This window comes from Heterocephalus glaber, unplaced genomic scaffold, assembly GCF_053883595.1.
Source record: "Heterocephalus glaber isolate CG9 unplaced genomic scaffold, H.glaber_assembly_v1.0 deba00001456, whole genome shotgun sequence".
Lineage (NCBI taxonomy): Eukaryota > Metazoa > Chordata > Mammalia > Rodentia > Bathyergidae > Heterocephalus > Heterocephalus glaber.
In genome coordinates this window covers 2,706,034-2,720,354 of record NW_028258304.1, presented here as the reverse complement: position 1 = coordinate 2,720,354, position 14,321 = coordinate 2,706,034, and the positions used below count along the sequence as shown (strand labels likewise).

The window sequence follows — 14,321 nt, the reverse complement described above, 5'->3', positions numbered from 1 at the left end:
TAGGCTTTGGAGTTTGGATTTTCATTTTAGAGATGATTAACTGGTAAAATCTCTGCAAATATTCCAAAATCTAAAATACTCCAAAATCTGAAACATTTCCGGTCTTAGGCATTTTAATGAAAGGATACTCAACCTATACTACCTATTTTACACAGGTTAGAGAAAATCAGAAGCACGAGAGCACATGGACTCTGGAACCAGGCCAACTCATTCAAATCCCAGCTCTACCGTTTAGTGTGACTTGAAGTAAGTTTGCTAACTACTTACTTGCTAACTTACTTGCTAAGTAAGTTTGGCTCTATAAAACAAGAGTAAAACAAATTAGACTATTAGGTTATTTTAAGGATTAAATGAAGCCAGGAATGGTGGCACACACCTGTAATCCCAGCTACTTGGGAGACTGAGGCAGGAGGATCTTGAGTTGGAGGCTGGCCAAAGATACACTGTGAGACCTTGTCCCAAAGAAATAAAAAGGATTAAATTACATAATCCATGTAAAGTACAAACCATGAAAGTTCTCAATGTGTATCATTACTAGTTGTATTAAGAAAAGAGGTAACCACAATGAGAGAGCAGACAAATTACTTTTTCTAGTTCAAAAAGTACTAAGATACATGTGTTTACTTAACTGTATTCCCTGGTCCAGAGAACACACAATCCTTCAGTAGAATGAGACTATAACTAATCTATCATTTATTAATTTCTCTGAATCTAGGAAAGAATCAATTCAGAGAATTGAGGCATATTCTTTGGTGGTAAGATGCTTAAGATCACAAATGAAGTTAAGAAGGTCCGAAACCAAGATTGTCCGTGTGCGCGCGCGTGCGTGCGTGCGTGCGTGTGTGTGTGTGTGTGTGTGTTATTAGGGACTGAAACCAGGAACTTCACATTGAGCTACATTCCCAGCCCAGCCCTTTTTTATTTTTTATATTGAGAGGGTCTTGCTAAATTGCTAAGTTGCCAGGGCTGGGCTCAAATTTGCAATCCTCCTTCCTCAGCCTACCAGACAGCTGGAATTCCAGCCACCCATACCTGGCAAAGCTGTACTTTATACCAACACCCACCTCAAATCCAACAAGATGGAATTCTTGTCCAGTCTCTTTCCCTCAACCTAAGTGATGCAGTGTAACACTGAAGAGTTAAAGCTCTGAAATTTGACCTCCCTAGTTACAAACTCTAGTTTCATCATTTATATGCTGTGTGATTTAACCAAATTACTTCTCTCCAAGACTTTGTTTTTCCAGCTGTTAAATGAGAACTTTTTTTTTTTTCTTTTGGTCCAGGGGATCAAACTCAGGTCCTTGCACTTAAGTAACAGGTGGTGAAACCACTGAGCTAAATCCCCAGCCCAAATGAGAACTATATTAATTATAACAGGTGACATTTGAAAATAACTTTCTATGTGCCAAGCACTATGCTAAACTAAATAACTATGTCATTTAAATGTCACAACAACCTTATGAGGCAGGTACTTACTAGTACCTTCATTTTACACATACAGATGAAGAAAATGAGGCACAGCTTTCTTATTCAAAGCTACACAGTCAATAATGGCAAAACTAAGATGCCAGTGTAAGAGATCTGGTTCAAAAGACTATGCTCTTTACTCCTACACTGCTCTGCTCTTCATAGTGTCAGCATCACGTATTTATCATGCTGTTACAATAGGACAATGCGCATAAAGTGCTTGGCACAATGCATGGTTCATCAAAGTTAGCCATTGCTATTACTATTCTCATCATCATTGAACACTTCTCTGAACCTCTCCCAATGATTACTGCTTCATGAGTTCCAATTTCACCTAAAAGAAAAGAGTTTTTCTACTTAGCTACCAAAAGTGGGGTTCTAATATTTCAACATCTTCATGCAATACAGATAAGAATAGGGCCAGGATGTAGCTCAGCAGCACCACACCTGCCTCGCAAGCACAAGGTCCTGAGAATGATCCCTGGTACAAAAAAAAATTTTTTTTAAAGAATCTGGGTAGAGATTCAGGGAAATATTTATTACAAATCTCTACTCTATAATAAGCTATATAGAGCCTTTTCACTAAAATAACACTGAAAGCAAAGGAAGTTCCTGCCCTTCCCAAAGGCTTTGAATGGCAACTAGGCACTGCTAAAGTTTCCACAGCCCCAAAAAGATATGCCTATCACCCAACTTCCAGCAGCCCAAGACACAGCAGCTCTGGAGGCAACCCAAATACCTTCAGAAGAGCACCCCCAGGAGAGACAAGCTTCACAAGCCATCATCAAGCTCCCCCTGACTGCAGAATCAACTATGAAGACAGAAGACAATACCCTTATGCTCACTGTGGCTGTCAAAGCCAACAAGTACCAGATCAGACAGACTATGAAAAAGCTCTATGACACAGTGTGACCAAGGCTGATGCCCTGATCAGGGCTGATGGAGAGAAGGCATATGTTCTACTAGCTTCTGGCTGTGATGCTTTGGATGTGCCAAAAATTTGGAAACTGAGCCCAGCTTGCTAACTGTGTTGCCTAAGCTGGTCTTGAACTCGTGGACTCAACTGATCTTCCCATTTCAGCCTCCTTGACCAGCTGGAGTTATAGGCATGCACCGCTACCCAGCGCTAAAGTATTTGTTTTTTAAATGGTTTTTTAAAAATGCAGTATTTATTACTCAAATTAGAGAAGAAAACATAATACTTAATTTAAATTTTTTAAAATTAGGCAGAGAATACAGTATTTACTAAAAATCATATGATCAGTCCTGTACCCTCTTCCTCTTTCCACTCTCCTATTCTAGGAATTGATATTTTCATCACTTAATCCTCACAAAAAGAAAGATGGGTATTATTTGTCATTATCTCTACATGACAGGTCCAGAAACTGAGCTTCAGCAAGGTTCAAGACCACATAGTTAGTTAGCAGATGGCCAGAGTTACTAGAATAGAACTTTTGGAAACAAGGGAGAGTAAAGTTGGTAAACTCACTTATCCTGAGATGCAGTGCTTGTGTTAGAAAGTACACAGAAGATACACAAAAAGAACGAAGATCAAAAATGGGATTTTTGCCAGGGATTTATCTCAGTGGTGCCATGCCTGCCTCAAAAGCACAAGGTCCTGACTTTGATCCCCAGTGCTGCAAAAAAAAAAAACAACAAAGTGCCAGGCAGGTATTTTTAAGAAACTCTTCAGAACAACACTGCTCTAACAAGGCAAGACCAATCAGGAACTGACCTACAAAGCCAGCAACGCAGTGAGCTATCATCAATTCCACACTCCCAGAAAGAGTGCAAATTATTGGTCAGCCTGACAAACCAGGATGCTGCCTGTGCTGATAGATACACCCTTATACAGCAGTCCTTATCTCCCCAAATCCAGAATTATGTAGCACTTATCCTGCTGGAGAGCACTGCATTTTGTAGGCTCTAAGAAACTTGAAGACAGGAACACTATCTTACTCATACAGATATTCCCTACATTACGTGATGTACAATCCTCTATACATTGAATATTATTTTGATTAAAAATTGAATAAATGTATTAATTCAATCTTATGTTCTAGGTACTGTTCTAGGAACTGAGGATAAGGATGATCAAAACAATAACCTGTGGGCCGGGGATTTAGCTCAGTGGTTTTGCCGCCTGCTGTGCCCTGGTACCAAAAAAAACCCCACAATAACCTGGGCTAGGGTGCAATGCAGTGACAGGTTCCCAGCACAGCGAGGAAAAAAATGAGTAAACTTCTGGGGAGGACAAACTCAAGAATCATCAGGTTATACGTGGTGCTGAAAGGCTTGAAAGACAGCACCAGGAAATGAGGGTAGAGGGATCCAAGGATTGCTCTGAGTACTCTTTCACTGATAAGGGGAAGCAAGAAGGGGGGAAAAAAAGAAAGAAGGTAGAAAAAGAGCCAAGGGAGTTGCTTCCTAAAAGCCAAGTGAAGCTAGGGTGCAAGGAGGCACTGTCAAATGCTACTAAGAGGTCAATAAAGAAGATGGCTGACAGAAAAACAAGTGTGTGGGGGGGGATAACAATACTTGGGCCGGGGATTTAGCTCAACAGTTCTGCCTTAAAAGCAGAAGGTCCTGAGTTCGATCCCTAGTACCAAAAAAAAAAAAAAGACCAATAAAAAGATGGCTGAGAAACAATCACTGAATCTATGTGCTATTTTGTAAGCTTTTTCTTATTTCATGCTTATCATTTTTTTTCTTTTAATCTTGGTAAAGTCACAGTGTTGTCCAATGAATACACTAGGGTTTCTTTTATTTGGTATTGGGGATCAAACTCGGGACCTTGCGCTTGCAAGGCAGGCACCGGAACCACTGAGCTAAATCCCCAGCCCTACTAGGGTTTCTTTTACTACAGCTATATCCATGTCTCAAAAAAAGAAAAACAAAAATCAATGCTCTTAATCTGGACATAGCAGGTTTTACACAGTGAATAATGTTGAACAAATGCGTTGTCTGATTGAAGTTAACTATCTCTCTGAATCAAAGTCTCTATGTCTTATTTGTGCTCAGTAGGTGGGATCAGAGAAATGAGCTATTTAAATATTATTTCTTTTGTTCTGCCATAAAGTAGCAGTTATTCTTCAACTCCTTTTCCTCCTAACTCAAACATCCTAACCAGCAAAACAAAGAACCTAGGGCCAGGAATTTAGCTCAGTGGTGCCACCACCTGCCTCAAAAGTGCAAGGTCCTGAGTTTGATCCCTGGGACCAAAAAAGACCCTAAATTTCTATATGCACACATGCACACACTCACCTGTAAAACATAATTAGATTCTGGCTGGGTTCAGTAGCACATGCCTGTAATCCCAGCACTCAGGAGGCTGAGCAAGAGGATCACTGCCAGTTCAGGGCCATCCTGAATTACATAGTAAGGCCCTGTCTCAAAAAACAAAAACACACAAAAAGAATCAGATTCAAAAGTGGGATGACAGAGGGATATACTGTTCACAGCACTGCCATCTCCTTCCTCCTTCCTTCGTTCTTTTCTCTCTCTCTCTTTTTTTTTTTTTTTTTTTTTGTTTTTGTTTTTTGAGACAGGGTCTCACTATGTAGTTCAGGCTGGCCTTGAACTTGTGGTGATCCTCCTGGCTCAGCCTGCCAAGAGCTGCGATTACAGGTGTGTCCCACTGGTCTCAAACTTTCAAGTGATTTGCCTGCCTCAGCCTCCCAAGTGGCTGGGATTACAGATGTACACCACCTTACCCTACTGCACTTTCTCTTACTAAACAGTGGATTACCAATTGTTTGCTAATTCAAAGGTCATGTGCCATTTACATTTTCTCTTTAGAATCTCTAGATAGGAAGTACAATTTCTGGTAACTTTTCTTTTGAGACAGGGTCTCCCTGTGTCATCCAGACTGGCTTCAAACTCCTGATACTCCTCCCTTAGCCTCCCAAATGCTGGGATTACATGCCCGACAAGTGGTGTATTCATTTTAAAAGAGAATACTGCTCCAAAATAAGAACTTTAATTTTCTGTGCTCTAGCAAGCATAATCAAGTCTCAATAATCAACAGTATTAAGACAGGCATGGTGGTACATGACTATAATCCCAGCCCTCAGGAGGCTGAGGTAAGAGGATCAAGAGTTCAAGGCCAGCCTGGGCCACATAGCAAGACCCTGTCTTAAATAATAATAATCCATAGTATTGAGGTAGTAAAACAAAAATCACTAAAAAATCAGATATTCCTTCACACCTTCCTGAAGTGGCTGTGACCTCTGAATAGACTGTGCTCTCCCTTTAGGCCTTTGCTCCAACAGAATACCCTCCTCTCCAGCGCTCCACCGCCTTACGTTTGGGACTCAGAAACCCAACCTATCTTGACAACTTTCTCAGAACTTGCCCCAGGCTACACTAAGGCCCCTATCTGTACTGCCATTATACCCGCTGCTAACTCATATCCCACTGCTTAATACTGTGCTGTTACTGGTCTGTCTAGACCATAAACATCTGGAGGAAAAGGATAGGATTGCATCCATTCTTACATCCTCAGTGTCTGGACAAACAATCAGTAATTATTGAGTGACTGAACAGACTCTGACTTACACTACCTTCCGTGATTTTTTAACACACTTTCCCTGACAAATCAACGAAATTCTGGTTAATATTAAAATTATTGGCACCTAATCCTATCCCAGCTGAGAGTGGAAAAAAATAAATTTTCCCCTACCTGATAATGGAAACAGATGATTGAAAAAGAAGCACATGGGGCCAGGGATTTGCTCAATGGTGCCGCCACCTGCCTCTCAAGAGCAAGGTCCTGAGTTTGATCTGCAGTACCAAAAAAAAAAAAACAAAAAACAAAGCACGTTACCCAAGATCAACTCAGGAGTCATCCTCACACCAGCTACTCTTCTTTGATGCAAGACAGCAGCCTATGCTTCTCAAACCATGGCAGGGAGAGGTAATGATGGACTTCTGGATTGTTCTCTTCACTCTTGTATTCGCCTCTCTACCTTGATTTTACCTTGGTTCTTTTCTTATTTTTTCCTTCCTCACTTTCTATACTTTTCCTTTTACTTTCCTTTGCCATCTTTTGCATACCTTATTTCAGGCAGAAGTGGGGCCTTGGGTATTGCTTTGTTCAATGGCCAAGGATGTTGCTATATTTCCTGGTTACTTCTGCAAACTACACCAATGTATTCCTTTTGTTTCTCAGGAAGATAATAAGTGACCTTCTAACAGCAGTACAGGACGAGGACAACTTGTTACTATCTCCAAAATGGTTAAAATATGTTTCTAGGCTATAGTAGCCTAGAATGTAATAGGAAAAAGGACCCTTCAATTTACTATTATTTAATTGTTTTTGTTTCTTTTTCACTGCTGGGGATTGAACTCAGAATCTTGTGCTTTCAAGGCGGGCACAGTGCCACTGAGCCAAATCCCCAGCCCAATTTATTATTATTTTAAATAATAGAGAGATAGGTAGAAAAATCTGAAAGTGGAGAAAAAAGTGAAGCAGTATTTTCTAAAAAATTCTGCACATTAGTACGGCAAATTTAAATAGTTATAATATACTTCTGGGCCAGGTAGGTTAGAGAAATATATTCCCTATTCCCTCAAAATTTAAAGAGTCTCACTAAGGAATTATCCCCACTCCATTCCAAACTCATAAATGTATCTTTTTTTTTTTGGTACCGGAATGGAACCTGGGACCTTGTGCTTGTGAGGCAGGTGGTGGCACCAATGAGCTAAATCCCCAGCCCCCAAACTCATAAATGTAAACATTAGAGAACAAGGGAGAAGAGATTCTCTTAAACTAAGAAAGGAGCCTAAGGTAACTGGAACATATGTCAAGAATAGAAAAACAAACACTGGCTAGGAGGCATTTTAAATTTAAAGTATGCCAGGGTTGGTGGCACACACCCATGATCCCAGCACTCAGGAGCCTGAGGCAGGAGGATAGCTCAGTTTGAGGTCAGGCTGAGCTATATAGTGAGTTTGAAGCCAGCCTGAACCACATAGCAAGGCCTTGTCTCCAAAACACAAAACATAACAAAAACAACAAAAAAAACATTTAGGGTAAAGTCATTCCACATGTCAAAGTCCATGCCACAGCCATCAGAAGTCCAGGAAAGAAACAATTCAAAACTAGGAATCAAAAGACCTAGCCCAGAGCCGGGGATTTAGCTCAGTGGTTTCACCACCTGCTGCTCAAGCGCAAGGACCTGAATTCAATTCCCTGGTACCGGAAAAAAAAAAAAAAAAAAGATCTAGCCCAGGTCCTGACAAATTGTGTAACCTTGGACAAGTCACCTCATGCCTCTCACCCAAGATAGTTCTTCTGTAAACTGGCAAAATTGTCTGAGATGGGGCCAGGGATTTAGCTCAGTGGCACCATGCCTACCTCGCAAGCACAATGTCCTGAGTTTGATCCCTGGTACTGAAAAAAAAAAAACTGTCGGAGATGATTAAACAAGTAACATAAAATCACTTCAGAAGGTTTTACATAACATACCACTAACATAACAGGAAACAAACATCATTCCTCTGAATGAAGTATGAATCCAGACGTTCAATTTCCAAAGTCTAAGCCTGACTCACCTTCCCAGTCTTGTTACACCCCTTCACCAACCTGTGGTCACTTGAATGGGAGAAGAGTCATGTGTGAGGCTCCAGGGGTGGGGCAGTGAGTATTCAGTCTGTTTCATATCTCAGGGGCTTCATCTATAAAATGAGTGGTATAGAATTCACAAGATAGTGCAGTCTGAGGAAAGGAATAAGAATTTGCCAAAAGTGAATAAAATGTTTATATGAACCCACTCCCCAGGAATAAATATCCAAGGTCATCAAACGATATCTCTCTCTAGATAGATTTAGGGGAGAACTTAAAGATCATGTAATATTTTGTTTTACAGATGGGAAAACTGAGGCCCAGATAAGTTATAGAAGTCTCACAGCTAGTCACACGGCTGGGGTTAAGAGACTTGGATTCCAAAGTCTACACCCCTCTTTGACAGATTACAGTATTATCCAAGGCACTGTGACCTATACAGCACATTTCTACACCTAAAAACATCACTATACAAAGTAATCAGCAGCAAAATGTGGACCACTGAATGAGGGAAATAGGATTATGAGATAAGAAAAGAGGCAGAAAGCTGGGGAAGCTGAGCAAGGGAAGAATTCCCTATGGAACTGTACTGAGTCCCAGAGGTACTCAAGTAAAAGGAAATCAAGGAAATAATAGGTAGAAAACGACTGAAATAGTCAAGCTTGGGGGTATGGGATTAAATTTTCTTTTAAAGAAACAAAAAAAAATAGTCAATTAAAATAGAACTAATGGGTAAAATTTTAAGATTTAGAGAACTAGAATGCTTTCAATGAGGGTACCTCTCAATTATATACAACTGAGTCCTCGTGTCCTTTTTAATATTAATATTTTAAGTCCTTATTTTACTCTCTCTATATGACAAGGGTCTCCGCAGAGACCACATCTATCTTTTTTTTTTTTTTTTGGTACCGGGGATCGAACTCAGGTCCTTGCACTTGGGAGGCAGGATGCGGAACCACTGAGCTAAATCCCCGGCCAGATCTATCTTAGTTAAGTATGCAGTCTCTACATTCAGATTGCCTACATTCAAATCCTTACTTTATCACTTTACGTGATCTCAGACAAATTCCTTCACCTAACTGTACTTCCTATCTGTACTTACGTAAAAATGGAAATATCACCACTCATTTCAGGAAACTGTGTGAGGATTAAATGCACATATTTCTCACAACCTACTAATGCATTTTCTAATCACATTAGTTAAAATGGCCCCCTTTTTCTTTTAACATAGAGAAGTGAACAGAAAATTCCAGAGTACACTGCATGTAGTAATAAGTAATGTTTTACAAAAATGTTATAAAAACTGAGTCATAATGTAAAAAAATTTCTTTTTTTTTGGTCCCTGGGATCGATCTTGGGACCTTGGAACCTTGTACTTGTGGGGCTGGTGGCAGCACCACTGAGCTAAATCCTCGGCCCTAAAATTTATTTCTCATAGTAGCTTGCTTTTAAAAATGTAAGAGCCATGGGCTGGGGATTTAGCTCAGTGTTTTCGCTGCCTGCTGTGCAAGCACAAGGACCCGAGTTCGATCCCTGGTACCAAAAAAAAACAAACAAAAAAAGCAAAAATGTAAGAGCCACTAATATAGACTAACAGACTAATATTTACAACAGTCCTACCACACTCTAAGCACTTAGGGGTATATTGCCATCCTCATTATGTATATATCTATTAAAACTGCTTGCAGAGTTATATAAAATGTGAAAGCACTTTAGGAAATTTGATACATGATATGAATGTAAGTTAAAAGAAAAAGCCCTACTCTCCATCTCTGATACCACCCACACGAGGAGAGCTGTTAAGGTAGGTATGTCATCATGCCCACTAGTTATGTGTAACATCGAAGAGTCCACAGACTATGATTTTTCTAAACTCTGTCATATTGTCAATATTTACAGAGACATGGAGTCTCATCAAAGTAAAATAATTTATTTTTTTGTTAGGGGATTGGGGTGCAAAAGACAGGAATCAAGCACGTGAACAGCTGAAAGAAGTAATGAGTCATATAAAAAACTGTCCACTTCCCCAGAGCCAGGTAGTCTCAAATGAGCTACAGACAAGGCCAGAATGACACATACCGGAGCCTTTGGGCAGGGCTGAATCACTTCTGCCTATCTTCATCCAGACACCCCATAAAGTAACAGTTCAGCTCATACAGGTGTCACATCAGCAAAAAAAATGGAAGTTTCCAGATACAAATGGGGCTGACTACACAACAAAGGGTTACCCAAGGGGTTTCTTTAACCCTCAGGGGCTCACCTAACCGCTGAAAAGAGCATTTAAATTCTAAAATCCTGATTTAGGGACAAGGATGTAGCTCAGCAGCACCGCGCCTGCCTGGCTAACATCCTGAGTTTGATCCCAGGTACCCAAAGAGAAAAAAAAAATCCTGATTTACAGAATCATCTGAAAAACATGCTCACCAGCAGGAAATCAGAAGTTCTGGATTCCAGTCCCAACACTGTGTGACCTTGAATTAGTCACCTCATCTCTCTAGGTTTAAGTGTCTTCCTCTGTTAAAAAAAAAAAAAAAAAAAATTCAGATATGATAATACGGCCTCTGGGGCTGGGGCAAAAATTTAAAATACTGCGAAGTATAACACCTAGCATAAGATCTGTCTCTTCTAGAATATAAAAATGAGCACCAATAGTGGTCAACTGCAGGTCACTGGCCAGTTGGCTGGTGAGAAAGTCGTCTGAGTATCCTACTCTCTTCATATTAGCAAGCTTCTTTTAGAAGAGTGCATAAAACTGTATCTTGCTATCTCCAGCATAATAGCCTGTACCTGAGGTCTGAGAAAGCAATTTCCCATCTCATTCCTTAAATTACTAAATGCTTTGGTACTGGGGGTGAGGGCTAAAATTTTCTTAGTATTGGGGCCAGGGATTTAGCTCAGTGGTTTGGCCGTTCTGCTGTGCAAGCGCAAGGACCGGAGTTCAATCCCCAGTACCAAAAATTAAAAAAAAATAAATTTATTAATTAAAAAAATTTTTCTTAGTACTGTCCCCCAGTATCCATTATTAAATTCAAAAAGAGGTCAATATTGTGCCTGCATTTTACTTATTCATACTTCCGTCACAAATTAAGGGGTACAGGGAAGCATCAAACTGGGGCGAGCTTCGACCCAGGCTGCCAGGTTTTATCGTGGAAAGATCATGAAACACGCGGTGCGGCAGTAGGAAGGAAGGGGCGCGTTCGAAAGCTTTCGGGTCGACCCCAACTTCTCGTTAGCGACGTATCCAGGCCACGTGTCGCCATTTTGTGTTCAATAAACATGGCGGCCACCCCCGCGGGGAAGGAATGGAGGGTAGGCGGAGGAGCGCCACGTTAGTCGTTCTGCGGGATTTTAAAACACCTTGCTCGCACGACCTGCTCTCGTCTGGCTTAGCCTAAGGAGGAAGGGGAAGGGGCAGTAACCCCAGCTTCCTCGGCAGTGTCTCGACTGGCATTTCCTAGCGGGAGAAACAAGGCAGGAAAGGCTGTCCAAGATGGCGGGTCCGCCCCTGGAAAAAGTGGGGCGCGGCGGCTGCGCCAAGAGCGAGTAGGCCCGAAAGGCAGCTGCGGGAGAGCAGACCGCGCGGGAAAACCCGCAGTAACCCCTAAAACCTTGTTCCGCGCTGCTGTGAATAAGGTCTCCACAGAGACTAATATTTCAACTGCCTGACAAGACTGTGAAGGTTAAAACATTAAGGGGAGGAGGTGGAGTTTCTGTAGGTTTAACCGAAAAGAAACCCGCAAAATGCAAACAAAGCATTATGTAAATGGACGCCATTCTTTTTATGACGGTGTTTCCAGCACTTTGCAAAAACAGCAAAGCCCCGACTCCAACGGTGGCAGGGCTGAGGGTGGGTTTCGGTCTTAGAGCTCACCGACCGCCGCGTGGGGCCGGGAAGGGTGGGGGTGGTGCGGGGCGCCCGGACGCCAGGGACGAGAGGGCCCCACGTGCCCGCCCGCGCGCACCCGCCCATCAAGCCGCGCCTCGCCGCCCCTCCCCCCCGGAAGACGGCGGCTCCCCCTCCCGTAACCCCACACCCTGGCGCATGCGCTCTGGCTACCTCACGCGCACGTTTTAAATCCGCGGCGTCCCAAAGGCCGCCTGCAGTGACCGCTAGGGCTGCCCAAGTCGTTCCGCGTACATATCCTTTTGGTAAAGCGAGAAAATGATGTGTGTCTCCCATACGCAGTACTAATATTTTCAGTCACCCGCCAGCGCCGATATAGTTAATAAAATACAAGTTCACTTTAAAACTTTGCCGGACTCACAGTTTCCACCTGTCGTGGGCATTATATTCGCCACAGCGGTGTTAAAAGGGCTTTTTTTTTTAAGTACCGTGTGGGGATTGGCGCGATCTTGTGACCTAAAAAAGACGGGTCCTCATTTTTTTTCAAGGGGTCCTGCGCAGCAAGCACTTCCGGGGTCAGAGGGTACGCGGGGTTGAAAGCGGGCTTCCCGCCCCGCCCAGACCGCCGAGGCTGCCGCCGGAGTCGCCACCGCCGCGCCCTCGCCCACCCGCCCGCCCGCCGCTCCCGGCCCCGCTCGCCCCCTCCACCGCCGCCGCCCGCCCCTGTGACGACGCCGCGGCCTCCCGCCCGCGCCCTCTCGCTCCCGCGGCCCTCGCTCGCCTCGCGCCGGCAGTTTTGGGCCTACACCTCCCCTCCCCCCGCCAGCCACCAAAGACTTGACCACGTAACGAGCCCAACTCCCCCGAACGCCGCCCTCCGCTCGCCATGGATGCCGGTGTGACTGAAGGACTAAATGTGACTCTCACCATTCGGCTTCTTATGCACGGAAAGGAAGTAGGAAGCATCATTGGGAAGAAAGGGGAGTCGGTTAAGAGAATCCGCGAGGAGAGTGGCGCGCGGATCAATATCTCGGAGGGAAACTGCCCGGAGAGAATCATCACTCTGACCGGGCCCACCAATGCCATCTTTAAGGCTTTCGCTATGATTATCGACAAGCTGGAGGAAGATATCAACAGCTCCATGACCAACAGCACGGCGGCCAGCAGGCCCCCGGTGACCCTGCGGCTGGTGGTGCCGGCCACCCAGTGCGGCTCCCTGATTGGGAAAGGCGGCTGTAAGATCAAAGAGATCCGCGAGAGTACGGGGGCCCAGGTCCAGGTGGCGGGGGATATGCTGCCCAACTCGACCGAGCGGGCCATCACCATCGCTGGCGTGCCGCAGTCTGTCACCGAGTGTGTCAAGCAGATCTGCCTGGTCATGCTGGAGACGCTCTCCCAGTCTCCGCAAGGGAGAGTCATGACCATTCCGTACCAGCCCATGCCGGCCAGCTCTCCGGTCATCTGCGCGGGCGGCCAAGATCGCTGCAGCGACGCTGCGGGCTACCCCCACGCCACCCATGACCTGGAGGGACCACCTCTAGACGCCTACTCGATTCAAGGACAACACACCATTTCTCCGCTCGATCTGGCCAAGCTGAACCAGGTGGCAAGACAACAGTCTCACTTTGCCATGATGCACGGCGGGACCGGATTCGCCGGAATTGACTCCAGCTCTCCAGAGGTGAAAGGCTATTGGGCAAGTTTGGATGCATCTACTCAAACCACCCATGAACTTACCATTCCAAATAACTTAATTGGCTGCATAATCGGGCGCCAGGGCGCCAACATCAATGAGATCCGCCAGATGTCTGGGGCCCAGATCAAAATTGCCAACCCAGTTGAAGGCTCTTCTGGTAGGCAGGTTACTATTACTGGCTCGGCTGCCAGCATTAGTCTGGCCCAATATCTAATCAATGCCAGGCTTTCCTCTGAGAAGGGCATGGGGTGCAGCTAGAACAGTGTAGGTTCACTTATAACCCTCTTCTGCTGTTTTCCCATGATCCAACTGTGTAATTTCTGGTCAGTGATTCCAGGTTTTAAATAATTTGTAAGTGTTCAGTTTCTACACCTTATCATCCGCTAAAAATTTAAAAATCACATTCTCTGTTCAGCTGTTAATGCTGGGATCCATATTTAGTTTTATAAGCTTTTCCTTGTTTTTAGTTTGTTTTGGGTTTTTTGGCTCATGGATTTTATTTGTCGATAAAAATGTAAGAGTGGAATGTTAATAAATTTCAGTTTAGTTCTGTAATGTCAAGAATTTAAGAATTAAAAATGGATTGGTTAAAAAATGCTTCATATTTGAAAAAGCTGGGAATTACTATGTTAAACTCTTTGTTGGTGCTTTTTTTTCCTCCTTCCCTTTTAGTGTTAAGTGCTCGGAGGGTGGAGGGAAAAGGGTGGGCCTGTTGGTATTCTTTGAAGCTCTTAGCCACCTTATCGGTA

General features: G+C 43.6%; 1 protein-coding gene and 1 long non-coding RNA gene across 24 annotated transcripts in view; one reads left to right on the top strand and one right to left on the bottom strand.

The window, feature by feature from the left end:
• LOC147827112 (uncharacterized) overlaps positions 1-12,355 on the bottom strand; it is a 55,188-nt gene extending 42,833 nt beyond the window's left edge. For 7 of the 23 annotated variants that reach the window (XR_015452942.1, XR_015452952.1, XR_015452947.1 and 4 more), the window contains exons 1-5: positions 10,637-11,897; positions 10,457-10,546; positions 8,054-8,185; positions 6,149-6,249; positions 4,732-4,853 (exon numbers count right to left, since the gene is read on the bottom strand). This is a non-coding gene — a long non-coding RNA (uncharacterized LOC147827112). The other 16 variants (XR_015452940.1, XR_015452953.1, XR_015452950.1 and 13 more) reach the window with 14 other exon arrangements.
• A 207-nt stretch (positions 12,356-12,562) lies between these two features.
• Positions 12,563-14,206, top strand: Pcbp1 (poly(rC) binding protein 1). Its single transcript, NM_001310232.1, is given in 1 exon segment — positions 12,563-14,206. A coding segment is annotated over 1 exon segment (1,068 nt). The 5' UTR covers positions 12,563-12,762; the 3' UTR covers positions 13,831-14,206.
• Positions 14,207-14,321: the final 115 nt, after the last annotated feature.